Genomic DNA, 27,218 nt, shown 5'->3' with positions numbered 1-27,218 from the left:
CTAGGTCCCTGTTTGATTTGTGTCTTGTGTCTTGTTTCTTCCCCTCCCCTCCCTTTTAGCTGCAGAGAGCCAAATCCCCCATCAGCCTGAAGCGAACATCAGATTTTCAAGGTTAGTGAGACGCCCAGATCTCTCTCGGCCTGTCTCATCTGTCACTCTGTCTCTCTCGGTCCATCTGTTTCTCCCACTGTAACGAACAATCCTGCGCGGTAAACGTGGCAGGTTCTCGGGGGTCTCGGGGTGGTGGGGGTCCATCCAAATAGCAATTAATGTTCATCGTCATTCAAAGCGGGCAGAAGCCCCAACCACTGAAAGGTCCCCTCTGTGGTTCCCTCCATGCTTCCCCGCCTCTCCCGGTGGGTCTGTCCGGAACCCCTGGTGCATTAGCTGAACTGTGCGTTTTGCCCATGGCTTCTCAGTAAGAGGACTCTTTGACCCTCTTCCAAGACTTTTGGCCGGGTGGTCCCCACAGGACCTCACAGGAGGCTGGTTCCTTCGTCAGTCCCTGGTTCTCCAAGACACACTACCTTCAGAATCTTCTCTTTTGTCCTCACCATGTCTCTGGAAGTGACAGATCAGCTAGAAGGGTTTGCCTAAGCAAATCAAGCACCTACTATGTGCCAGGTGCTGGAAGGCCCAAGTAGATGCCCATAGACCCCACACACTCAGGCAGGGCCACAGCCAGGAGGTGGAAAGTGCATGGGTCCTGAGAGTGGCTGGACAAAGGTCGGAGAAGGATCCATCAAGAAGGGCACATTTGGCCGGGCATGGTGGCTCACACCTATAATCCCAGCACTTTGGGAGGCCAAGGCGGGCGGATCACCTGAGGTCAGGAGTTTGAGACCAGCCTGATCAACATGGTGAAACCCTGTCTCTACTAAAAATACAAAAATTAGCCGGGCGTGGTGGCAGATGCCTGTAATCCCAGCTACTCGGGAGGCTGAGGCAGGAGAATCCCTTGAGCCCAGGAGGTGGAGGTTGCAGTGAGCCAAGATGGCACCACTGCACTCCAGCCTGGGCGACAGAGTGAGATGCTGTCTCAAAACAAAAAAAAAAAAGAAAAAGAAAAAGGTGGGGGTGGGGTGTACATTTAAACTGGGGCTGGAAAAGGGAGCCTTTTGCTGGAGGGACACAGTGTCTGGAAGGACTCCTCAGGTCAGAGAGGGTCCTATAAACAGAGGTGTGGAGACCAGGAGGTAGGTGCACAGGTCAGAAGCTGCCCTGCCGCCCCAGAGCGCAAAGCAGGAGAGCACTGGGCTGAGACTGTGGGCGCCTCGCTGAAGATACAGACTTCATCCTGCACGGCAAAGATGAAGCCTCCCCCAGGTGGCTTTGGGGTGGGCTGGAGAGTGAAGAGTGCAGACTCATGCTTAAGGCCGTTCTCTCTGGACATGGAGGGTAGCAGAGGGAGGCCAGGGCAGGGGGCCCTGTCCAGCTCCCTCACGGCCACATCAGGTGTCTCAACAGCCTTCTTTATCAGAAGGGAGGTGCAAAGGGCCTGGGGCCTGCAGGAAGCAGAGAAGGGGGTTGCATCAAAGGGAAGGGACAGGATGCAGTGGCCATGGGGCTTCTTCACTCCTCATCAGACCTTAATAGGCTTCCCAGTGTCAGGTGCTGGGGGCCCAGGGAAGGACAGCATATGGTTCCTCCCCAGAAGGCATCCGCTGATGGGGGTGCATGTACGTATATCTCTCTGTGCACAGAACACGGGCACACACAGCAAGGGTGGGAGCAAAGAGGGGACACAGAGAGCAACAAGACCAGCCTGGGCAACACAGCAAGACACCATCTCTGTAAAAAATTAAATTTAATAAAAAGCAAGGGGAGGTTTTTGAGGGCTCTTTCTCCAGCAGATGCCATAGAGAGGGGAGCGAGCCCCAAGGGAGCGAAGAGGCCCCAGACCCACCTCGTTAGAAGGAGGTTTGGGATGACGCCAGACAGCCCCATGTGCCTATTGGCCACGGGGCTCTGACTTCCCTTTCCCCGCCTTTTCTCTCCCTCGCCTCTCTCTCTTCAACCTCAAATGCTCCCCGGCCCCCTTGTCCTTTCTCTGTCTCTCCCACCTCATCTCCCATGGGGACAGCCAAGGGGCACGAGGAAGAAGGCACGGACGCCAGCCCCAGCCCCTGCGGATCTCTGCCCATCACCAACTCCTTCACCAAGATGGTGAGCTGCAGCTTCTGTCCGACCTGTGGGTCCCCTCCATTGTCTCCCCCTGCAGAACAGTGTCTGGGGCCCCAGCTCGTGCTCACCACCCACTCTCCCTCCAGAGCTCATCTCCACCACCCTCTCCCTGCCCCTGCAGAACGCCATCCAGGGCCCCAGCTTATCCCCACCACCCTCTCTCCCTCCAGAGTGCCATCCGGGGCCCCAGCTCATCCCCCAACACCCTCTCCTGCTGCAGAACACCGTCCCGGGACCCCAGCCTCGTCCACCCCACCAGCCCCAACCCACCTCACCCTCCTCCCTAAGTCCCAGCCTCTGAGCAGCGCTGCTGCCTGCTCTGGGCTGCAGCCCCAGCCTCCCTTATGTTTATTTAGAGAGGTTTCCACAGCCTCGCAATGTATTTACACCTTCTTGCCGCCTCCTTTCCCAATTTAACACTTGGTGGGAAGAGGAGCTGGGCCTCCCAGGGGCTGTCGCGCATGGCACAGGCCGTGGAAATTCTGCCGCAACTTCTCAGCCCCTGGCAACTCCTGCAGCCTGGGGAGCAGGCGGCAGGCAGGGCAGGGAGCTGTGAGCGGCTGGAGCCGCCGCAGAGCTGAGGCTCAGGGCCCCCTCCCCAGCCCAGAACTCCTACCTGGTCAGAGCCAGGCAGGGTCCCAGCCACTGCATCCAGCACTGCCCACCCCCTGCCAGGCAGCCGAAGGCCCAAGATTAGAAATTCTAACCCCTAGGGGAAGCCCTGGGAAGCTTGTCAGCTCAGCTTCCAAAATCAGGCCCTGGGGGAGGCAGAGACTTTATAATGAATTATTCCTGTCTGATGGCTGCCCTGGGTGGCAGAATCCCAGGCTCTTATTAAGAGTGGCTCTGGCCAGGAGCCAGCAGGCCTGGTTTCAAAGGTCGCTCTCCAGCAGCTGTGCCGTCCGGGGCACCATTGCCCTTCCCACACCCCAGGCCCACACTATTCACCATGTTTAGAGCAGGTGCCCACAGCAGGTGCAGCCCGGGGGCCTTGAGCTCAGCCTGTGCACCATGGCGAGGCAGCGCCCCAGTACCCCAGCCGGCTGGCTCCCGCCTGCGTTCTCCCTGTGAGCAGATGTGCGAGCAGATGTGCTCCAAGCTCAGCGGCTGTGGCCACTCCGGGCTGAGCACGAGCCTGCTCCAGCCAAGGTCACCGCTGGGAGCCGGCTCGCTGCCTCCATGCCGCCTGAGTAGGAGGCGGGCACGATTTTGCATTGAATTTAGTCCCTGCGTGTGTAATATTTATGCACCTGTAACGTGTGTGTGTCTGTGTCTGAAGCAGCCCCCCCGGAGCCGCAGCAGCATCATGTCAATCACCGCCGAGCCCCCGGGAAACGACTCCATCGTCAGACGCTACAAGGAGGATGCGCCCCATCGCAGGTGGGTGGCAGGTGAGGGAGGACTGGGCATTTGCCCCGTGCCACCATGCCAAGCCTCCTTACCCCGTCTCTGGGCCAGTCCACGCTTGCTGACCCAGCTATCTTCGAAGCAACCCTGAAAGGCAGGGTACTGCTCGTTGTACAGATGAGGAAGCTGAGGCTCGGAGGAGGCAAGTGGCCTCCCCGGGTTGACCCAGCTGCCTATCCAAGGACAAAACCTATGACCCGTGGCTCCATGCTGCCCAGAAATCAGGCTCCTGGGCCCCACGGCCCCAAGGCTTGGCTTTTTCTGCCAAAGAATAAGAAACTCATGGCTGGGCATGGTGGCTCACACCTATAATCCCAGCACTTTGGGAGGCCGAGGCGAGTGGATCACCTGAGGTCAGGAGTTAGAGACCAGCCTGACCAATATGGTGAAACCCCATCTCTACTAAAATTACAAAAAATTAGCTGGGTGTGGTGGCATGCACCTGTAGTCCCAGCTACTCGGGAGGCTGAGGCAGGAGAATCACTTGAATCCAGCAGGTGGAGGTTGCAGTGAGCCAAGATCATGCCCCTGCACTCCAGCCTGGGTGACAGAGCGAGACTCCGTCCCAAAAAAAAAAAAAGAAAAAAAGAAACTCATGAATGGCTTCTCCAGTCTCCTCTACCACCTTCCTTACTTCCTGAAAACCATTAGTGTCCTCACGAGGAGAACCACAGTAGAGGTATGCCTGGGCGACGGGTGTTTGCAACCTGCCAGGGTTTGGCACGTCACTTACAAAGTCAGAGGTTGTTGGGCGGTTTCCAGAAGGGCAGAGAGCAAGCAGTGGCCTTGGAGGCTGGAACCACACCCCCAGTCCTGCTGGGGCCTGGGTTTGGGCTTCTCAGCATGGCCTTCCCTGGCTGGCTCCAGAGATCAGCAGGAAAGACCTGCACTAGGCCAGGCACAGTAGCTCACGCCTGTAATCCCAACACTTTGGGAGGCTGAGGTGGGCGGATCACCTGAGGTCAGGAGTTCAAGACCAGACTGGCCAACATGGCAAAACCCCATCTCTACTAAAAATTAAAAAAATAAAAAATAAAAATAGCTGGGCATGGTGGCATGCACCTGTAATCCTAGCTACTGGGGAGGCTGAGGCAGGAGAATCCGGGAGGCAGAGGTTGCAGTGAGCCAAGATCGCAGCATTGCACTTCAGCCTGGGTGACAGGAGCAAAACTCCATCTCAAAAATTTAAAAAAAAAAAAAAATCAGACCCACGCCAGCCTCTTCACCAGCAGCTGTGTTGCGGAGGCTCCCTCTGGCCAGCTGGGGGCAGGTGTTGAAAACAGCTTTCAGAAGCCACATGTGGCATCTGCATCAAAGCACCTGCACCTTGAAGCACTATTGCAAAAACCACATGCAGACAATTGAGAACTCCAGAGCGCAGCAAGCTTGCTGTGTCCACTCTGGCTGAGGGGCGCTCAGCTCCCAAACCCATCACACAGGGCAGATGGATCTCTATCCTGTACCATGTCGGAGAAGAGTGAGAGAGACGTGAACAGGAGGTGGGGCTGGCGGGGCCTCTGTTCACCTGCCCTGGCTTTCCTCCTCCCCTGCTGGAGGAGGCAATCTCCAAGACCTCCGGGCCGCCCACCCTTCCAGGGAGCCTCCTGCCTCCTCCACCCACACTGCCTTCTCAGAAGCAAGGCCACTCGGAAGCCTGGAACCTTCCAGAAGCTTCTCTGTCCCTCACCTGTGCGTGCACACACACACACACTCACATGCATGCTTTCCCCACCCTCCCTTGTGTCTTGCAGCACAGTCGAAGAAGACAATGACAGCGGCGGGTTTGACGCCTTAGATCTGGATGGTACGTGCCTCTCAGATCCAGGAAGGTCCTGGGTAGGACGGGTCACAGAGGGTCACAGGTAGAGGGTCACAGGTCCTTAAGACCCACTATGCGGAATGGACTCAGAGTCGCTCTTGAACACAAAAGATAAGCCTCTGTCCCTCATTGGGCTTGCCCATGGCTGAGAGATGCCCTGTGAGCTTGTTCTTTATCTTGTAGGTAATGGGGGCCCATCCAGCTGCTGTGCAGAGGGCGCGAGCTAGGTCTGGGCTTTTAAAAAGCATAGTTCTCACATACTGTAGCCAGGCACCATGGAGGGGCTCGACCTGCATACCTGATCCAGTTTAACCTCAACAACCGCTCTCAGAAGTGCTATTGTTACCCTCATTTTATAGATAAAGAAAGGACCCTCAGAGACAGGAAAGAACAGGAAGGCAGAGAGTGGGCTGGGAGCAGGGAGTTCTCATATGAAATTCATGTGTTGAGCTGTTAACCAGCCTCTGCAAAAGGAATACAGAATGCAGATGGAGAGGCTGACATTGGAGAGGCAAGGCCGGGGGAGAGGCCGACCTTGGAGGTACAAGGCTGTGGGGAGAGGCCAACCTTGGAGGGACAAGGCCGGGGCAGAGGCAGACCTTGGAGGTGCAAGGCTGAAGGGAGAGGCCGACATTGGAAGGGCAAGGCCAGGGGAACGGGTCGACATTGGAGGGGCAAGGCAGGATGGGGAGAAGTAGGGAGGGTGAAGGCGGGCTTGCAGGGTCACCGCCTTCAAGCCTGTCTCAGCACCGAGGGAGGGTGGCAGCATCCCCTGGCCCCGACAGAGCTGGCAGCAGGAGAGACTGTGGCTCAGAGTCCTCCGGGTGTGACCTGCCAGCCCCCTCTCTTCCAGGGCTCCCCCAGCCTTTGCCAGCTAAGGCTGCCAATCGATGAAACGAAAGATGAGTGGTCCTCCTTAATGGGGAAGCATCAGCGCTATCAAGTGTTAAAGAGAGGTTAGCACCTAATCGAGGCTGGGTAATGAGAAGAATTGAAAGAGTTTTGGAAAGAGGAGAGAATCCCGGGCAACCGTCCAAAGTATTTTGCAGTGTCGGGAAAAATTCCGTTTGCAGAGAAGCCTTTGTTATCAGCCCCGAGGAGATTTGCAGTTCCCTCCATCCCAGCCACCCAGAGCTCTGGGCAGTGGGTGTCTTTCCCCCAGGTGTTCCGGGTCCACCTGGGGTGAGAAGATAGGGAGGGGCCTCCTATCGGGGCCAGACCCTCCTCTTCCCGCCCTGCTTCAGGCCCCTGCGGGCCAGGAAGCTGATGGATAATGGTGAGGCCTTAGGGTCCCAAAATGAAAATCTGGGGGCCCAATTCAAAAACAGAATGAAGCCAGCTGCAGTGCCTCACGCCTGTAATCCCAGCACTCTGAGAGGCCAAGGCAGGTGGATCACTGGAGGCCAGGAGGGGTGACATAGCAAGACCCTGTCTCTACAAAAAAATATTAATTAGCCAGGCATGGTGGCATATGCCTGTAGTCCCAGCTCCTTGGGAAGCCAAGACAGGAGGACGGCTTGAGCCCAGAAATTCAAAACCAGCCTGGACAGCATAGTGAGACTCTGTCTCTATAAAGAACTTTTTTTTAATTATCCAGACATGGTGGTGCACACCTATAGTCCCAGCTACTCCAGAGGCTGAGGCAGAAGGATCACTTGAGCCCAGGAGGTTGAAGCTGCAATGAGCTATGATTACACCATCACACTGCAGCCTGGGCAACAGAGCAAGACCCTCTCTCAAAAAAAAAAAAAAACAAAAAACAAAAAAAAACTAGAACAAGCAACTGCTAATGGAAAGCCCCCGTTTTCCAGATACAAAAAAAAAAAAAAAAAAAAAAAAAGAATCTTAAAAACCAGATACCTGATAAGGCTTCCCAGTAAGTGGTAGCTCCTGGAGGCTGGAGAACATCTGTGTTGGAGACATTCAATGCAGGACTCAGCCGTCTGCACTAGGGAACCTCAGAGACCAATCTCCTGGGAGGCTGCCCAGGAAGAGCAGGGAAGGAGGGCTCCGAGCCTGCCCTCAGTGCCGGGACCAGCCCAGCAGGTCCCAGGGCTGTCTCCGGAGCTCCCTGCCACCCCTGGTACTGATGGGCCCTCGTCCCTCTGCAGATGACAGTCACGAACGCTACTCCTTCGGACCCTCCTCTGTTCACTCCTCCTCCTCCTCCCACCAATCCGAGGGCCTGGATGCCTACGACCTGGAGCAGGTCAACCTCATGTTCAGGAAGTTCTCTCTGGAAAGGTACCCCAGTGAAGGGGAAGGCGGGGTTGAGGGTGGGGATGGGATAAAGACCCCTTGCCCACTTACCCCCTCGCTCCCCTGTGAAGGGGACCATTCATGTGGGCCTTGTTCTAGAGGCAGAGCCAGAATCGTAGCATTCCCGAGTCAGAAATCACTTCCTGGCTGGGCACGTTGCTCACACCTATAATCCCAGCACTTTGGGAGGCCAAGGCGGGAGGATTGCTTGAGCCCAGGAGTTCCAGACCAGCCTGGGCAACACGCAAGACCCCATCTCTACAAAATAATTTGAACATTAGCCAGGCATGGTGGCACACACCTGTAGTCTCAGCTACTCAGGAGGCTGAGGCAGGAGGATCACTTGAGCCCAGGAGGTTGAGCCTGCAGTGAGCTATGATTGCACCACTGCACTCCAGCCTGGGCGACAGAGCAAGACCCTGTCTCAAAAAAAAGAAATCACTTCCTCTGACCTCCCAAGTGTCCAGGTGCAGAAACCGAGGCCCACAGAGGGAGGGGCTTGCCCAAGGCCATTCAGCATGGCAGAGGCAAAGAAGTGGGACCCAGATACCCAGCAGGCCGTGCTCAAGGGGACCCTCCTAACATGACCCTTGCCAGTCCCAGCATGGCCGCTGCAGGCCACAGAGGGTGCTTCAGCTCCTCTCTTCATCTGCATTTCTCGCAGCAGGAGCCACTTGTGAGCTCTCACTTCCCTTAGCCATGAGGGGCCATTCTTTTTTTTTTTTTTTTTTAATTATACTTTAGGGTTTTAGGGTACATGTGCAGGTTTGTTACATATGTATCCATGTGCCATGTTGATTTCCTGCACCCATTAACTCGTCATTTAGCATTAGGTGTATCTCCTAATGCTGTCCCTCCCCCCTCCCCCAACCCCACAACAGTCCCCAGAGTGTGATGTTCCCCTTCCTGTGTCCATGAGTTCTCATTGTTCAATTCCCACCTATGAGTGAGAACATGCAGTGTTTGGTTTTTTGTCCTTGCGATAGTTTACTGAGAATGATGTTTTCCAGTTTCATCCATGTCCCTACAAAGGACACGAACTCATCATTTTTTATGGCTGCATAGTATTCCATGGTGTATATGTGCCACATTTTCTTAATCCAGTCTATCGTTGTTGGACATTTGGGTTGGTTCCAACTCTTTGCTATTGTGAATAGTGCCGCAATAAACATACGTGTGCATGTGTCTTTATAGCAGCATGATTTATAGTCCTTTGGGTATATACCCAGTAATGGGATGGCTGGGTCAAATGGTATTTCTAGTCATGAGGGGCCATTCTTGGAGCCAGGACACCCAGGCGCCTGATGACCACAGGAGGCCATGCCACTGGGGTCCTGGCGCCCACCACCAACCCCCGGTGTGTCCCGGTAGGGCTTTTCTCTTTTCAGCCCAGCTGCCTAACTGCCATTCTGTTTCCTGCTGCAGACCCTTCCGGCCTTCAGTCACCTCCGTGGGGCACGTGCGGGGCCCAGGGCCCTCGGTGCAGCACACGACGCTGAACGGCGACAGCCTCACCTCCCAGCTCACCCTGCTGGGGGGCAACGCGCGAGGGAGCTTCGTGCACTCGGTCAAGCCTGGCTCTCTGGCCGAGAAAGCCGGCCTCCGTGAGGGCCACCAGCTGCTGCTGGTGAGGGGCTGGCGGCAAGGGAGGTGGCTGCAACTGTAGTGTCAGTGGTGACATTTAGGAGCCCCTAAGCCTTGCATTCAGCCACGGATGCCCGGGCAGGAGGAGGGAGCTGGAAGGTGGTCAGACCATTGGCATCGTGGGGCCCTTCTCTCCCCCGCTCCCTGCCCATGCTTCTGCATCCTGCGAGCTCCCAGGGTGCAGGCAGGAGGCAGGTGCACCCCCCTGAGCAAGATGCTCTTTCCCCCTGTTGGCACTGAGCTCATCTTTGTTCGGGGAGAGATGGTTTTTTTCCCAATGTACAGAGAGTGGTCTCGCTCCTGCAGCTCTGCTGCCTGTGGAGCCAGGAGACAAACGCTGTCTCTGCTCTCCAGCTAGAAGGCTGCATCCGAGGCGAGAGGCAGAGTGTCCCGTTGGACACATGCACCAAAGAGGAAGCCCACTGGACCATCCAGAGGTGCAGCGGCCCCGTCACGCTGCACTACAAGGTCAACCACGAAGGTGAGACCTCCCTCCACCGTCTGGAGCGACCCTTGGCCAGGGAGGCAAGTCTCTGACCTGGACAAGTGACCTCGCTGCCTAGAGCCTCCGCTTGCTCATCTGTTCAGTGGAAGGCAGGGGCACTTCCTGGCAGCATCATGAGGTGCAGGGGCAGGTCTGGGAGAGCACACAGGGATGGCGACAGCTGTGAGCAGGGCTTTACTGTCTCGCACTGGCTCTTTGGCCACGTCTGCACGCACCTGCCCAGGTGTCTCGGGCTGCCCGCTGGGTCACAGTGGACACGGCATCCCCAGCCTCAGGCACACCTGTTGGAGCCCCGCCTGGCCCAGCTCGGCCCTTTCTCCCTGGCAAGTGGAAGTTGCTTCCTGTCTTGGGCTTCCCGTCCCTGAGGTCCGTAGGCAGCAGCTGTGGGGTCAGTCTCCCCACGGACTGGGCATGGAGAAACAGAGGTTCCCTGTCAGGTCCTGCTGGGGGATTTCTGGCTTTGTTCAGCGTATCTCAGAAGCCTGCTCACCCACCAGGCCAGGGCCATAGCAATGGCTACCTGAGCTCTCTGCCTCCTGTGAGAACAGAACCTACAAAGAGGACCCTGCTGGAGTGAACTTTCTTTCCCTGGAATTCCAGACTGCAGGGCTGCGCTGCTGCACAAGCCTCGGGGGCGCTGCTGACATCATATTCTGTGGCACTGCTGGCCAGGGGGCCCAGAGATTTCTCTACCCAGGACCAAGACCACTGAACCACATCCTGGGCCCCAGGATTCTTGCTCTGTGATCCCCCAACTCCGGGGCAGGCAGGCCTCACCCTCTCTTTTCACAGGGCCCCCAGCATCCTTTGAATGGGATCTCCTCCTTCTCGGCCAAGACTCCTGGGCGGTGAGCTCTGAGCTTTGTTTTCTGCTCTGAACGAGTCTGAGTTCTCGTTCTCACCTCTGAGTTTTTCTACATGATTACCTCTGCAGCTGGATCTTATTTTTAACCGCCAGGGCTCATGAATGTTTCAGCAGAGCATAAATAGCCAGTTTCTCTCTATCCACTCTCCAGAGCCGCCTGCTCGAGCTCCTTCCTGGCAGTGCCCTACCCGTGCAAAGACAATAATGATGCTCTGTCCCTACATGCAGGACAGGCTTCTCTCCAGTTGTGCACCCTGATCTTCCAGCCCAGCAGAAAATCTGTGGGCCCGCAGAATATGATGTGAGCAGCACCCCCCAAGCCCAGAGTTGCGCAGCAGCACAGCCCTGCAAGTCTGGAATTCCAGGGAAAGAAAGTTCATTCCGGCAGGGTCCCGTGTGCAGGTTCTGTTTTCACAGGAGGCAGAGAACTCAGATAGCGATCACAATGGCCCCTGGCCAGGTGGATGGGCAGGATTCTGAGATGTGCTGGACAAGGCCAGGATCCCCCAGACGGACCTAACAGGGAACCCCTGTTTCTCCATGCACAGTGGGTGGGAACATTCATCAGATAATCCAGCTGGCTGGCACGGCCCTGGAATGTGGGCGTGGACATTCGACAAGCTACTCTGGTTATTAGAACCATTTTAGCTTCTGCATATTATACAGCCCTCAGCATGTGGGGCTGATGTGGGGGTTTATATTATGGTTTGATATCATAGCACAGCTTGCTGCATTTGTTGTGTTCCTGGTTTATGCACCGCTCCCTCACAAAGTATTTGCAAAACTTTACTTGGGAGGTTGATGACATTTAAATAAGGTTAAAACGACATGTGCCATGGTCTCTTTGGGAAACCATTTGGCAGTATCTTCTAAAGATAGATAGATAGATAGATAGATAGATAGATAGATAGATAGATAGATAGATGATAGATAGATAGATAGATAATTGATAGATAGATAGATGATAGATAATGGATACATAGATGGATGATGGATGGGTAAGTAGATAGATGATTAGATAGATAGATAGAAGATAGATAGATAGAAGATAGATGATAGATAGAAGATAGATAGATGATAGATAATGGATACGTAGATGGATGATGGATAAGTAGATAGATTATTAGATAGATAGATGATAGATAGAAGATAGATAGGTAGATAGATAGATAGATGATGGATAGAAGATAGATAGATAATAGAAGATAGATAGATAGATAGATAGATAGATAGATAGATAGATGATAGATAATGGATAAATAGATGGATGGTGGATGGATAAGTAGATAGGTGATAGATAGATAGATAGATAGATAGATAGATAGATAGATAGATATTCTATGACCAAGTAATTCCACTTCTGTGTATGTACCCAAAAGAAATGAGCACATATATCCACAGATAGATGATTGATTGACTGAAAGATAGATGATTGATAGATGACAGATAGATAGATAATAGATGAATAGATAGATGATAGATAGATAGATAGATAGATATTCTATGACCAAGTAATTCCACTTCTATGTATGTACCCAAGAGAAATGGGCACACATATCCATAGATAGACAGATAATAGGTAGATAGATAATAGATAGATGAATAGATAGATATTCTATGACCAAGTAATTCCAGTTCTGTATATATACCCAGAGAAATGAGCACGTATATCCACAGACAGCAGTGTGTATGAATAACTCATAGCAGGGTTGTTCACAATAGCCCAAAACTGCAAACAATGCAAATTGCACATGGGAGAATGGATACATCCACATACCATGGAATACTATACACCAGTGAAAAAGAGTGCCCTCCAGCTACGTTGCAGCATCACAGACAAATCTTACAGGCGTAATGTTGAACAGTGGAAGCTGGAAGTGAAGAGAACATATACTGTTTGGTTCCACTTATATGAAGTGAGATTCAGCTTATTTATAGCAATGTCAGTTAGGAAGATGGTTCCCCTTGAGAAAGGTACTGACACAGAGGGTTCTGGTTGTTGCTGCCCACACATATACATTTGTGGAAATTCATTGAACTGAGTACTTAAGAATTTATGCACTTTACTGTATGTGAGTTGTGCATCAATGAAAAAAATAAAAAACAAAGAAGTGCCGTATAATGGTGGGGAAATATGAAGAGTGCAGCGGGAATGCTAATAAAGGTGATCATTGCAACTTGGCAAAAATTTTGGCTCTGAGCTTTCTGGCAGCCAAGACAAAAAGGGAAACTGGTAAACAACATGGCTACCCTTCACTGGGGAGGTAGAACTTTCCCCTGGCTGTGAGCTCTAAGAGCAGCATATTGCACAGGCACATTGGTGGTGAGGAAAGCTGCTCTAGGAGCTGCTCTGATGGTCAGGGGACCCCATACCGATAGACAGCTGGTGCATCTTTCCCTCCACAGGGTACCGGAAGCTGCTGAAGGACATGGAGGACGGCCTGATCACGTCAGGGGACTCGTTCTACATCCGGCTGAACCTGAACATCTCCAGCCAGCTGGACGCCTGCACCATGTCCCTGAAGTGTGACGACGTTGTGCACGTCCGTGACACCATGTACCAGGACAGGCACGAGTGGCTGTGTGCGCGGGTCGACCCTTTCACAGACCATGACTTGGATATGGGCACCATACCCAGCTACAGCCGGTGAGGCCAGAACCAGGGCGGGGCCTCCGTTTCCCTGAGTCTATGAAGGACCAGGCAGGGGGCTGTGGATGCCATGAACATCAGCAGAGGGGCTTATAGAGAAGCCCAGGCCAAAGAAGGCCACTGCTTTCCCTGTTTCACAGCGAGGTCCCCCAGGCCCTCCTCCTCCAGGAAGCCCTTCCTGCCTCCTTAGGGATGTTTCTCTCAACCTTCACTAGAATCCTGTAGAATTCTCTTCCATCTGGTAGTCACCAGACCACTCAATTCTATGCTCTCTTGCTGGGTTCACTAGTCATTTCTTTTCCATAGACCACATCCTGACAACAACGTTGTCATTATAACAGCACTAGCCCCCAAGGACTGAGCACAGGTAGTGTGTCAGGCACACAGCAGGCATCCGGAAGCATCTGTAAGACTGTAACACTACACATCCATACCACAGCATCTATAAGACCATAACACCACACCTCAGGCCGGTCGTCGAAGGCAAGCATCATCACACCAGATTTACAGAGGAGGAGACCGTGGCTCAGAGGGGTTCAGCCACTTTGCTGCAGCCCCACAGCGAGCCAGTGCTGGAGGTGGGATCCAAACACAGATATAAGGAGCCACATCTTCTCCCCGGGTGCCCCCTGGGCTCAGAGCGCACACCAGCCACAGGGGCATCCCTACGCAATCGTACACGCGCCCCATCCATGCCTGTGCGGTGCTGCAGCCCCGCTGGCTTCCCGGTGCTTGGCCCTTGAATTTCAGCCCCTGAGGCTCCTCTCTTCGCTCCCCAGAGCCCAGCAGCTCCTCCTGGTCAAACTGCAGCGCCTGATGCACCGAGGCAGCCGGGAGGAGGTGGACGGCGCCCACCACACCCTACGGGCACTCCGGGTAGGTCTGCCAAGCACCCTGTGGGGGCAGCAGGGGCAGGGACCTCACCAGCTTCAAACCTAACTCCCGGGTCTTTTTTAGAGGCAGTAACAAATGCAATCCATCTGTATTGGGATGATGAATTCTGGGGGACTTGGTTCCTTGGTTCCTTAGGAATGAGACGCTCCCTGTAGAAGGAGCCCCATCCTCTCATGCCCTCCCACAGGTCCTGTCTTTCCAGGACAAGGGGTTGATGTCTGGCCGGGCACAGCGGCTCATGCCTGTAATCCCAGCACTTTGGGAGACCAAGGTGGGCAGATCACTTGAGGTCAGGAGTTCAGGACCAGCCTGGCCAATATGGTGAAACCTTGTCTCTACTAAAAACACAAAAATTAGCCAGGCATGGTGATGGGCGCCTATAATCCCAGCTACTCGGGAGGCTGAGGCAGGAGAATCGCTTGAACCTGGGAGGCAGAGGTTGCCATGAGCTGAGATCGTGCCACTGCACTCCAGCCTGGGCAGCAGAGCAAGACCCTGTCTCAAAACAAAAACAAGGCTCGGTGCAGTGGCTCACGCCTATAATCCCAGCACTTTGGGAGGCAGAGGCGGGAGGATCATGAGGTCAAGAGATCGAGACCATCCTGGCCAACATGGTGAAACCTCATCTCTACTAAAAATACAAAAATTAGCTAGGTATGGTGGTGTGCCTGTCATCCCAGCTTCTTGGGAGGTTGAGGCAGGAGAATCTCTTGAACCTGGGAAGTGGAGGTTGCAGGGAGCAGAGATCATGCCACTGAACTCCAGCCTGGTGACAGAGCGAGACTCTGTCTCAAAAATAAAGAAGATGAGCCTAGGTTTCTGGCTGCAGCTGGACTGCAGGCCTTTGCTTTACCATCCCTGGTCTCTGTTGAAGCAAACCACCTCTCTCCCAAGTCTCCAGGACTCCTCTCCCCTACTCTGCCTGCCCCTGCCTGCCCCCGCCCCTTGCCTGCAGCCTTTTGATTTCCCTAAGGAAGCGTTAGCACGGAGGGGGCTTGAGGACAGGTCTCCAGTTCTCACCAGCATCATTGTGTTCTCGCCTCCTGCCAAGCCCAGCAGGGCCTGACTGATTGAGAAATTCATTTCAGAACACCCTGCAGCCGGAAGAAGCGCTTTCAACAAGCGATCCCAGGGTCAGCCCCCGTCTCTCTCGAGCAAGCTTCCTTTTTGGCCAGCTCCTTCAGGTAAGGCTCTCCGGAGTGTCTGCCGACCTTTCAATCATATTCTGCTGCGGCCCTGCCCTCTCCCCACTGAGAAGAGACACCCGAATCAAAATAACCATGCTTTGTGTTTGTACACCCCTTGCAACTCTTCACAGTGCCTCACACCTCCTGTCCCATTTTATCCTGTCAGTGACAGGTTGGTAGACAGTCTCTGCCTGCAGGAAGCAAATCCCACTTTCATGAAAGATTGAGGAAACTTATGGTGAAAAGAAACTGAAGTTAGCTGTTCAGATACTAATAGAAAGATCAGAAGCAGTGTATCAGGAGATGAAAGCAAACATCCTACATATCTAGGCCAGATCAGGTCCTCATGAATTGAGCATTCAACTTATCTGAGCATCCCGGCAGCCAAGGAAAAAAGGGAACCCAGCAGAGTCTTTCAATCTTATCTGTCTTGGGAAACATTTTAGCAATCAGGACCAGAAAGGACTTTTCCCTTCTACTTAATTCTAAAAGGGATTTGTATTTATTTATTATTTATTTATTTGTTTATTTATTTATTTATTTTGGGTGGATCATTATACAAAGAACATTGACTAGCATTGTGTGTGGTATCTTCAGAAATGGTTTCTCATAAATGCAGAAACACTCTTTGGGATCGTTCATTATATCGCCCGTGGACAAAAGCCAAGGGGGTAATATGAAAATGTGGCCCCATGAGCATGTTCCTGTGTCACTGCCTCACTCGTTAGACCCCAACGGAGACAGTGTTAAATTCCGCCACTCCATCTTGACGTTGGAACAGGGAAACCCAGGGAAATTGTGGGCAATGTGACCCTAAAATCCAGGTAGACACAAACAAGTGGCGGAGAGACACCCAGGTGGAAAGGAACCCTGGCAAAGTCTGACAGGTTCACGAGGGCAGGACCATTTGAGATGACCCATTTTTACACCCGCATGACATGCAAGAGTGGAACCTTGGGGCCGGGCGCAGTGGCTCATGCCTGTAATCCCAACACTTTGGGAGGCTGAGGCGGGTGGATCACTTGAGGTCAGGAGTTCGAGACCAGCCTGGCCAACATGGCTAAACCCCGTCTCTACTAAAAATACAAAAAGTAGCCAGGTGCAGTGGCAAGTGCCTGTCATCCCAGCTACTCGGGAGGCTGAAACAGGAGAATCGCTTGAACCTGGGAGGCAGAGGTTGCAGTGAGCCGAGATTGCACCACTGCACTCCAGCCTGGGCGAAAGTGCGACACTCCATCTCAAAAAAAAAAAAAAAAAAAAAAAAGTGAAACCTTGGGAGTCTCATCCAGAGCCCTGCAGCCAGTTAACAGAGAGCCGGCTGACACCCCAGATGCCATGCGTTTTCCTTCCTGCAGAAGGAAGAGTGTGGAGAGACTCAAATTAGCCCATAGAATGTGGTGTGAACCTGCTTCTGGGCCCATTGCCGGGGCATCCGTTGCTGCCCTCCAGGACTCAAATCTGTGAATTGTAGAAAAAAGTGGGTGACCCCCATTAAACTTAGGGATACCGAGGCAGAAAGGCATGGTGAGCACAGTGTCAGAGGGAGGTGGCATTGTCCAGCACATGCCGAGCAGGGGGGCAGTCCTTGCCCACAGGGGTTTCCAGCCAGGGGTCTTCACCGCTGGGGCGGCTCAGGTCCCACAGTGCCCGCAGAGCTGCACCTGAGGTTCCCACGGGGATGCAGACAAGCTTGACCCGAGACTCATCCAGCTGCGGAAGACGCCATGGGCACCAATTCACTCATTTACCTACTCAGAACATCTCTCCAGTGGCTAAAGGGCTCGAGCCACCTGCTGGGAGTCTCCTGTTTTTATAGGTGAAATTACTGGCCCAGGAACCCCCAGGGACAGAGGGGGGATTTGAACAAAGGTCTGGCTTTGCCTGCTTCTGTCTGTTTAGAAGCAGAAGCAAAACAGTCCTCCCCCGACCCTCCCTCTGCTCCTCCAGTTTGTCAGCAGGTCCGAGAACAAGTATAAGCGGATGAACAGCAACGAGCGGGTCCGCATCATCTCGGGGAGTCCGCTAGGGAGCCTGGCCCGGTCCTCGCTAGACGCCACCAAGCTCTTGACCGAGAAGCAGGAAGGTACATGGGGACCGCCCGGCCCCTCCCACCACTCCCAGCCACAGTCACACATGCCTCACCCTCACCTGGGAGCACATTGGTCCTTGTGAGGGGGCCTGGAAGTCCTCAAAAGAGAGAGAAGGGTGGACACAGGTGGCTCATGCCTGCGATCCCAGTGCTTTGGGAGGCCAAGGCTGGAGGATCGCCTGAGGCCAGGAGTTCAAGACCAGCCTGGGCAACATAGTAAGACCCCCATCTCTACAAAAAATATAACTATGGCTGGGCACGGTGGCTCACGCCTGTAATCCCAGCACTTTGGGAGGCCGAGGCGGGCAGATCACAAGGTCAGGAGATCAAGACCATCCTGTGAATGGTGAAACCCCATCTCTACTAAAAGTACAAAAAATTAGCCAGGCGTGGTGGCAGGCACCTGTAGTCCCAGCTACTCGGGAGGCTGAAGCGGGAGAATGGCATGAATCTGGGAGGTGGAGCTTGCAGTGAGCCGAGATCACGCCACTGCACTCCAGCCTGGGTGACAGAGTGAGACTCCATCTCAGAAAAAAAAAAAAAAAAAAAAATATATATATATATATATATATAACTATAAAATATATAACAACATTAAAAATAAAAACATAAAGCATTAAAATAAATTTTAAAATATGTAAATAAATAGCTAGGCGTGGTGTCACATGCCTATGGTCCCAGCTACTTGGGAGGCTGAGGTGAGAGGATCACTTGAGCAGGAGGTTGAGGCTGCAGTGAACCAAGATCACATCACTGCAGTCACTCTGGCCTGGGCCACACAGCAAGACTCCTAGCTCTAAAAATAAAAATAAAAGACAAAAATAAATTAAAAGGATGAGGGAGCCTGGCCTTGGCTGTGAGGACCATGCTGCCTCGGGGTGACATCCCACCAAGCTCACCCGATAACGACGCTCTCGTTGTGGTTGCTTCGCACCCGGGTGCCCATGTTAATTGGGGCTGTTTGCTGTGAAGTGTTCATTTTATTGATTTCTCTACCCATTGAGTGCCTCTTGCCATTTATCAACCCGGCGAGAGGCCTCTCGGTCCACCGTCCCCCACCCCGCTGGCCCTGGCTGGCCCTGATCAGGGAAAGGGAAGCCACAGCCCTGGCTGGGTCTCAGAGGAGGCCCTGGGGTGGCTTCCTGGGATGGCCCTTTGGAAGTTGGAGTGGCCAGGCCAGGGGACAAGAAAAGGCACAAGGGACAAGGGACAGGCTGCCCGTTTCTGGGAACTCTTTCCTCGGGCTGCCTGGGGATGGCTTCCTCAGAACCCCGGGCTTCTGCATAACTCCGCCACCTCATCCAGAGAGGGACTGAGAAGGCGGAACTGAGGCCAAGTCGTCCCTCCCAGTGCTCCTGGGAGACACCCAAGGCCTTGCCCGCTGGTCCTGGTGTCTCTTGGGTGCCCGCCGGCACTTGCTTTCCTTGTCCTCTCCCTCCCCTCCGCTGGGCTGTACCCAGTCCATGCCCTTCCTCTGAGAAGCCCTCCTTGATCGTCTGCCAAGGCAAACTTTCCCTCCAGAGCTCAGCCAAGGTTCCTGCATTTGTCACACACTCTGCCTGCCCCCTACCACACCTCCCCTCCCTGGCACACGAGCCCCAAGCAGTGCCAGCCTGAGGTGACCTCAGACACTGGATGCCCAGGGCAGCAGCCAGGCCTCCACACTGACGGTGGCCTCCAGGACCCAGCTCAGGGGCCCCGTCCTCTCTGGAAGGTCTCTGACCACCGCCCTCTCCTGCCCCTGCCAGAGCTGGACCCCGAGAGCGAGCTGGGCAAGAACCTCAGCCTCATCCCCTACAGCCTGGTGCGCGCCTTCTACTGCGAGCGCCGCCGGCCCGTGCTCTTCACGCCCACCGTGCTGGCCAAGACGCTGGTGCAGAGGCTGCTCAACTCGGGAGGTGCCATGGAGTTCACCATCTGCAAGTCAGGTAATCGGCGAGCCACGTCCACCTGGGGAGCCCCGCAGGAGCCATGGACCAGGACAACTTCCCCTCTTCTCTTCCCTCCTCCCCTCCTCCCTTCCCCCTCTTCCCTCTTTCCTTTCCTTCCTCCTCCCTTCTTCTTCTTCTTCTTCTCCCTCCTGCAACTTCTCACTCCTCCCCTCCCCCTCCTCACTTCCCTCCTCCCCTCCTTTTCTTCTTCCTCATCCTCCCCTCCCTCCTCCCTCTTCTTCCCTCCTCCTCCTCCCCATCACCCCTCCTCCCCCGGATAGGTGGATGGATGGATGGATGGATGAATGGATGATGGGCAACTGGGTGGGTGGACAGACTGATAGATAAATGGGTGGGTGGGTGGATGGATGGATGGAAGGATGGGTGGGTGGATGGGTGAGTGGGTGGATGGATTGGTGGGTGGATGGGTGAGTGGGTGGATGGATTGGTGGATGGATGGATGGATGGATGGATGGATGGATGGATGGATGGATGGGTGGGTGGATGGATGAGTGGATGGATGGATGGATGGATGGATAAGTGGATGGATGGATGGGTGGGTGGACGGATGGGTGGGTGGGTGAGGGGTCGGTAGATGGGTGGGTGGATGCATGGGTAGGTGGATGGGTGGGTGGAACAGGAGATTTATTTAGACTGGTGATCAGCCTTGCACTACGGTGCCTGAGCTGCTTTGTCCAATGAAAGGTATTGCTGAGAAGCCAGACCATGAGTATTTGTCAAGCACCTGCTCTGTGGGCTGCCATGGGGAGTATGAAGAAAGTTAACCTTAGCCCTCCGCTCAAGGAGCTTCACAGTCTAGTAGAGGGGAGAGACGAGATTCATATAAACATGGCTGGAAGGGGATCAGACATCGAGTTCTGTAGAGCCCAGAAGGTGGCAGGCAGGGCCTGGGTGGGACAGTCAACCCAAGGCCATCTCGTGCTGCCCTCAGGACTGGCCCCTCTCTCTGCAGATATCGTTACGAGAGATGAGTTCCTCAGAAGGCAGAAGATGGAGACCATCATCTACTCCCGAGAGAAGAACCCCAACACATTCGAGTGCATCGCCCCTGCCAACATCGAAGCTGTGGCCGCCAAGGTGAGGCGGGGGCTGGGAGGTTGGATGGGGGCCCGGACCCTCCGTGATGATCCTCGTGAGGCCACCTGGGCCAGGGACAAGGGTGGGATGAAGAGTTGCTTTCCCCTCCCCGTGGCCAGACCTCTCTTTTTCCCCTTGTCCCAGCAGCTGCCCTGTGTTAACTCCCTCTCTGTGCCCTTGTTCCCTGGGCTCCCAAGTGAGTTTTTATTTCGGAGCTGCGTTCTATTTGTGTTGGCTTCCTGCAGCTGGTGTGTGTTCGCATTATTTAGGAGTGTGTGTGTCTGGTTGTGATTACAAGGGCCAGAGATAGAGAACGTGCTTATCGGGGCGAGAGACAGAATGAACATGAAGATGACAGGTATTGCATTCACCAAACAAGGGGAAAACGGGACATCACGAGGGTTGTTGGCAACGATGCAAAAAGGTTGTCTGTGTGCAGTGTGGAGTCTTTTGAGCCAGGCAACGTGGCTTAAGCATTGAGCTCTTCCTCGTCCCAGCACTGGATGAAGGAAAGGCTCTCTGTCCGCGTCACTGGAGGGCTCCCCCAGCTGCGGGGGGCTGGCTCCATGGTGGACGCTGACCTTGAGGATGGCAAGAGCAGATGGTGGTATTTTTGTTTTTTTTTTTAAGTCTGGGCCACAGCAGTTTAGGAAATTCTGACGGCTGGAGCGGATAGAAAGTGAACGGACAGGGTTGGAGGTGAGATTGTTTTTAGCTGAAAAGAAGAAGCCATCCAGCAGATCCGTGCTGTAGAAATGTGGGCCATGGTCCTGCTGGTGGGGAATGGGGAGCAGTGGCCCCTCAGGAGGCCCAAGGGGACCCTGGGCGGGGGGGGGTCATTCCCACCTCCAGATCCGAGTGCTAGTTCCAGGCTGCGTTCAGTTTGTGAAATTCACTGAGCTGCACGCTTAGAATGCTGTGTTTACATTCTATTCCAATGCAAAGTTTGATGTTTTATTTATTTATTTAGAGACTGGGGCTTGCTCTGTTGCCCAGCCTGGAGTGCAGGGCACGATCCCAGCTTACTGCAGCTGCGACTTCTAGGCTCAAGCAACCCTCCTGCCTCTGCCTCCTGAGTAGCGGGGACTACAGTTATGCACCACCATGCCCAGCTAATGATTTTTTAATATTTTTAGAGATAGGGTCTTGTTACATTGCCCAGGCTGGTATCGAACTCCTAGCGTCAAGCAATCCTCCCGCCCCCCCCAAAGTGCTGGGATTGCTGGCATGAGCCACCACGCCCAGCCAACATTTGGTGGAATTTTTTTTTAAGTGATGCCTTCAGCAAAGCAGAGATTGTCCTTTCTCAAAATGATGAGCTCATGGTTGAGAACCCTTTCAGATACTCCTGGGACCTGCCACCTGGCTGCCTCACCCTTCATGTGTTCCCTACCCTCTTACTTGAAGGCAGGCTAAGGTAGCAGGTGTTTTGGAGAGACAGAGAGAGAGAGAGAGTGTGTGTGTGTGTGTGTGTGTGTGTGTGTGTGTGTGTTTGAGACAGTGTCTCACTCCATCACCCAGGCTGGAATGCAGTGGCACCATCTCGGCTCACTGCAACCTCCACCTCCCGGGTTCAAGCGATTCTCCTGCCTCAGCCTCCCGAGTAGCTGGGATTACAGATGTGGGCCACCACACCCGGCTGATTTTTATACTTTTAGTAGAGACAGGGTTTTGCCATGCTGGCCAGGCTGGTCTCGAACTCCTGACCCCAAGTGATCAGCCTGCTTCGGCCTCCCAAAGTGCTGGGATTACAGGCATGAGCCACCATGCCCGGCTGGTAGCAGCTGTTTCATTCAAACTCACTCACACCACCTGGTTCACCCCGGCCGGGGCCTCATCTCTGCCTATTAACATCACTGTGGTCAGCAGAGTCCTGAAGTGTCCAGACCCATGGGAGGGTCTCATCTCCTGGATCAGTGGCAGGTGGCTTTCAGGGCTCCCGCCCCGCTATAGACCCCAACCCTGCATCCAGGCCCCGCTGCAGGCACCTTCACAGGAGCGGGAGGTGGGTGGGCTGCTGCTGACCGAAGCCGCTGTGCCCGCAGAACAAGCACTGCCTGCTGGAGGCTGGGATCGGCTGCACGAGAGACTTGATCAAGTCCAACATCTACCCCATCGTGCTCTTCATCCGGGTGTGTGAGAAGAACATCAAGAGGTTCAGGTAGGGCTCCCAGACCCCTAGGGGCTGTCCCCTCCTGTCCCTAGTGCCCCACCAATCCTCCATGGATCGTAGGAGGCCTGTGTGCCCCCACCTCATGCACCCCTTTTGTAAACCCTCACCAAGTACGAGACTGACCTTGCAGAGCTGACACCGAGGACAGCAGCCAAGATGGTGACTCACACATGGGGCACATCCTGGGGGACAAGAGCTGGGAGGGACGGGGCGGAGTGCGCATCACCCAGGGTGGTCCGGGAAGGCCTGGGGGATCCGTCAGCGAGACCCATGGCAGTGAGGGGGGCCTAGGAGATGAGAAAGAAGATACAATCTGGGCAGCGGGGGAACAGCTGGTGCTCAGACCCTGAGACAGGTGTTTGGGCAGAATGTTGAGGGACGGAGCGGTGAGGGGCGGAGTGGTGAGGGACAGAGGGATGAGAGGCTGAGGAGTGAGGGGTGGAGGGTGAGGGACGGAGGGTGAGAGGCTGAGGGGTGAGGGGCGCAGGGGTGAGAGGCAGAAGGTGAGGGGTGGAGGGGTGAGGGGCACAGGGGTGAGGGGCGGAAGGATGAGAGGTGGAGGGGTGGGGGGCGGAGGGTGGGGGTGGAGGGGTGAGAGGCGGAGGGTGGGGGCGGAGGGGTGAGAGGCGGAGGGTGGGGGCGGAGGGGTGAGAGGCAGGGGGTCCAGGCCATGCAGGGCCACGGGGGCCACGGGAGGCTGTGGCATCTTATTCCAGGTGCATCTGGAGGCCACTGAAGGTTCTGAGCAGAGGCATGGCATGGTCCACTTTAGGGCATAAACGCACCTCTCACCTCTGGACACGGGCAGGGTGACAGTGTGGGCCGGGCTTCTGTCTGAGAGGCGATGAGAGGCAGTCTGACTCTGGATCCGGGTTCAGGGTCGAGCCTGCAGGATTCGGGAAAGGGTTCACTCTGGGGTTCCAGAGAGTGAGAGGCGGGCGCGGTGGCTCACGCCTATAATCCCCACACTTTGGGAGACCGAGGTGGGCGGAGCAGCTGCAGTTGGGAGTTTGAGACCAGCTTGGCCAACATGGTGAAACCCCATAGTCTTTACTAAAAATACAAAAAATTAGCCGGGCGTGGTGGCGGGCACCTGTAGTCCCAGCTACTCGGGAGGCAGAAGCAGGAGAATCGCTTGAACGTGGGAGGCGGAGGTTGCAGTGAGGTGAGATCGAGCCACTGCACTCCAGCCTGGGCGACAGACCGAGACTCCGTCTCAAAAAATAAAAAAAGAATGAATGGATGGCACTGAGGTTTGGGGCCTGGGTGATGAGGACAGACTGGCTCTTAAGTGGCTTCATCTCAGATCCCCGCCCCTCCTCGCACCTACCTGCAAAATAAATGTCCTGCTGCCATTTTACAGAGGGAATCACAGACTGAGAGTTTAGGCCCCTTCATTCCTTTTCACCAGATACTCATTGAGCCCCTGCGAAGGATTAGGCTCTGGGGAACCCAGCAGTGAGCAAAAGAGACGGGCATCCCCCTCGATACCTCACACCCATTAGGCTGGCCAGGACCAAAAGCACAGAAACTGACAAGTGTTGGTGAGGACGGTAGACGTCGGAACCCCATGCGCAGCTGCTGGAAATGCAAAAGAGAGCAGCCACTGTGGAGGACAGCATGGGGTTGCCCCAAAAAATTAAAAATAGAATACCATATAATCCAGCAACTCCACCTGTGGGCATATCCCAAAGGAATTGAGAGCCGGGTCTCTAAAAGACATTTACACGCCTGTGTTCACAGCAGCGTTACTCCCAATAGCCAAAACGTGGATGTCACCTAAGGGTCCGTCCATGGGGAGTGAATACACACAATAGGGCCCACCCATACAGGCTAGGAAGGTGGCAAGAGCTGAAAACCTTGCAAACTGTTAACAAAAAAAGAGTTGAAACAAATAAATAATAATACATTTAATGCAAGAGAAATACTAGCATGGTACATACCCCCTTCCCTGATCTGTCCTTCCTGGGAATGTGTTTATGGTGCAGTGTGTATTGCAACAAAAATACTGTATGGAGTATTTTTTTTTTTTTGAGATGGAGTCTCACTCTGTCACCCAGGCTGAAGTGCAATGGCACGATCTTGGCTTACTGCAGCCTCCACCTCCCAGGTTCAAGAGATTCTCCTACCTCAGCCTCCCAAGTAGCTGGGATTACAGGCGCCCACCACCATGCCTGGCTAATTTGTGTATTTTTACTAGAGATGGGGTTTCACCATGTTGGCCAGGCTGATCTCGAACTCCTGACTTCAAGTGATCCTCCCACCTTGGCCTCCCAGAGTGCTGGGATTACAGGCGTGAGCCACCGCACCCAGCCCATACAGTGGAGTATTATTCAGCCTTCAAAAGGGAGGAGATTCTCACACCCACTCCAACATGGATGAACCTTGAGGATGTTATTCTCAGTTAAATAAGCCAGTTACAAAAACACACATGCTGTATGTGATTCCGCTTCTGTGAGGTCTCTAGAGCAGTCAGATTCCTAGAGACAGGAAGTAGAAGGGTGGTTCCCGGGGGCTGCGGGAGGGGAGATGGGAGTATTTAATGGGCCCAGAGTTGCAGTTTGGGAAGATGAGAAAGTTCTGGAGATTGGTTGCACAGCGGTGTGAATATACGTCATGCTACTGAATTACTCACTTAAAGAATAGGTAAAATGGTTGATTTTATTTTATGTGTATCTTAGCACGATTAAAAACAAAAAGGATGTGGCCAGCCGAGGTGGTTCACGCCTATATTCCTAGCACGTTGGGAGGCCGAGGCAGGCAGGTGATTTGAGGTCAAGAGTTCAAGACCAGCCTGGCCAACATGGTGAAACCCCATCTCTACTAAAAATATAAAAATTAGCCAGGCATGATAGCACGTGCCTGTAGTCCCAGCTACTCAGGAGGCTGAGGCAGGAGAATCGCTTGAACCCGGGAGGTGGAGGTTGCCGTGAGCCGAGATCATGCCACTGCACTTCAGTCTGGGCAACAGAGCGAGACTCCATCTCAATCAATCAATCAATAAGAATGTGTTTGGAATTTCCGATGAACAGCATGAAGAGGCATGGTCCCTAGCGTTAAGAGGCACGGACGCTATAGGGAGAAGCAAGGCAGGGAAGGGGTGGGGACCATGGCAGTCAGGGGTGGCCGGGCAGGTGGTGCCGCACCAGCGCCACGGCCTTGGCAGCCTCCCCACAGCCCCTGCATGTCTCCTCCCAGAAAGCTGCTGCCCCGGCCTGAGACAGAGGAGGAGTTCCTGCGCGTGTGCCGACTGAAGGAGAAGGAGCTGGAGGCCCTGCCATGCCTGTACGCCACGGTGGAACCTGACATGTGGGGCAGCGTAGAGGAGCTGCTCCGCGTTGTCAAGGACAAGATCGGCGAGGAGCAGCGCAAGACCATCTGGGTGGACGAGGACCAGCTGTGAGGCAGGCGCCCCGGGCGGAGAGACACTGCGGTGCGGGGCATCCTATGAGGCAGGCGCCCCGGGCAGAGAGATGCGGTGGATGCGGGGGGATCCTGTGGCCCACAGAGCTGCCCCAGCAGATGCTCTGCCCCACCCGGTGATGGAGCCCCGGGGGGACAGTCGCGCCTGGGGAGGAGCAGGTGCAGCCCATTCCCCCAGCCCTGGCTGACCTGGCCCAGCATTGTGGCCCTGCTGGCCTTAGCAGGGAGACAGGGGAGCAAAGGATGCCAAGCCAGAGGCCCGAGGCCAGCCGGCCTCTCGAGAGCCAGAGCAGCAGTTGAATGTAATGCTGGGGACAGGCGTGCTGCTACCAGTAGGGCGGGGACCCAGACAGCCAGGTGACTACCAGTCCTGGGGACACACTCACCGTAAACACATCCCCAGACAGGACAGATCGGGGAAGGGGTGTGTATTTCTCTTGCATTAAAATGTATTATTATTTCTTTGTTTCGACCCTTTGTTTGTGAACAGCTTGCAAGGCCTTGAGCCCTTGCCACCTTCCTAACCTGAAAACCGTGCCCAGCGAGCTTAGCTGGGGACTTAGGCCCCATGTTCCTGGGTAGGGTGAAGGTGGGGTGACCACACACCCCAGGGTCCCAGGACAGGCCTGATTTACCCCCGGGCTTAGGGTAATACTTGCTAATCGCACCCTATGGACTCAAATGCATCTGATTTGGAAGATCAATAAATTATCTTGTCACCCTGAGAAGGGCCCATCCTCTCACTGACCCTGGGGAGCCCTTGCAGTCTGTGTCTGGCCTGCCCCGTAACTCCAGCCCTGAGGCCAGGCCCCCGTCACTCAGCTCTTCTCTGCACGTAACTGCCCCTGCCCCACATTCAATGTCCCTAAAAGGCAGCCCCGCTTCCTCCTGCAGGTCAGGAGCAAGCATGTGGGGTACAGCCCTCTGGGGGGTTCATACCCCACTGCCCAGGAGCTTGAGGGGTGCAGGAAAGCCATGCCCACTCCCCAGCAGGTAGCAAAAGTCCTAGGAGTTCTAGAACCATTCTTCTCCTTCACCCCCTTGATGCAAATTTGCCGAGTGTGGACCTGACAGGCACAGCCAAAGCAGG

The 27,218-nt window shown here is 54.5% G+C and overlaps 1 protein-coding gene across 5 annotated transcripts in view; it reads left to right on the top strand.

Annotated features, from left to right (window-relative positions):
• CARD11 (caspase recruitment domain family member 11) overlaps nt 1-26,590 on the top strand; it is a 137,910-nt gene extending 111,320 nt beyond the window's left edge. For 3 of the 5 annotated variants that reach the window (XM_055292194.2, XM_063646051.1, XM_063646052.1), the window contains 15 exons: nt 60-111; nt 2,084-2,166; nt 3,464-3,564; nt 5,343-5,395; nt 7,522-7,654; nt 9,095-9,296; nt 9,668-9,794; nt 13,090-13,330; nt 14,113-14,209; nt 15,316-15,411; nt 17,362-17,497; nt 19,252-19,431; nt 20,408-20,532; nt 22,578-22,693; nt 25,904-26,590. In XM_055292194.2, coding sequence (XP_055148169.1) covers nt 60-111; nt 2,084-2,166; nt 3,464-3,564; nt 5,343-5,395; nt 7,522-7,654; nt 9,095-9,296; nt 9,668-9,794; nt 13,090-13,330; nt 14,113-14,209; nt 15,316-15,411; nt 17,362-17,497; nt 19,252-19,431; nt 20,408-20,532; nt 22,578-22,693; nt 25,904-26,108 — 1,947 coding nt within the window. In that variant the 3' untranslated portion in view covers nt 26,109-26,590. The remainder of the gene's footprint in view (nt 1-59; nt 112-2,083; nt 2,167-3,463; nt 3,565-5,342; nt 5,396-7,521; nt 7,655-9,094; nt 9,297-9,667; nt 9,795-13,089; nt 13,331-14,112; nt 14,210-15,315; nt 15,412-17,361; nt 17,498-19,251; nt 19,432-20,407; nt 20,533-22,577; nt 22,694-25,903) is intronic. The other 2 variants (XM_055292196.2, XM_063646053.1) reach the window with 1 other exon arrangement.
• Nucleotides 26,591-27,218: the final 628 nt, after the last annotated feature.

Source organism: Symphalangus syndactylus, chromosome 9 (genome assembly GCF_028878055.3).
Source record: "Symphalangus syndactylus isolate Jambi chromosome 9, NHGRI_mSymSyn1-v2.1_pri, whole genome shotgun sequence".
Taxonomy (NCBI): Eukaryota; Metazoa; Chordata; class Mammalia; order Primates; family Hylobatidae; genus Symphalangus; species Symphalangus syndactylus.
This window is presented reverse-complemented; position numbering and strand designations above follow the sequence as displayed.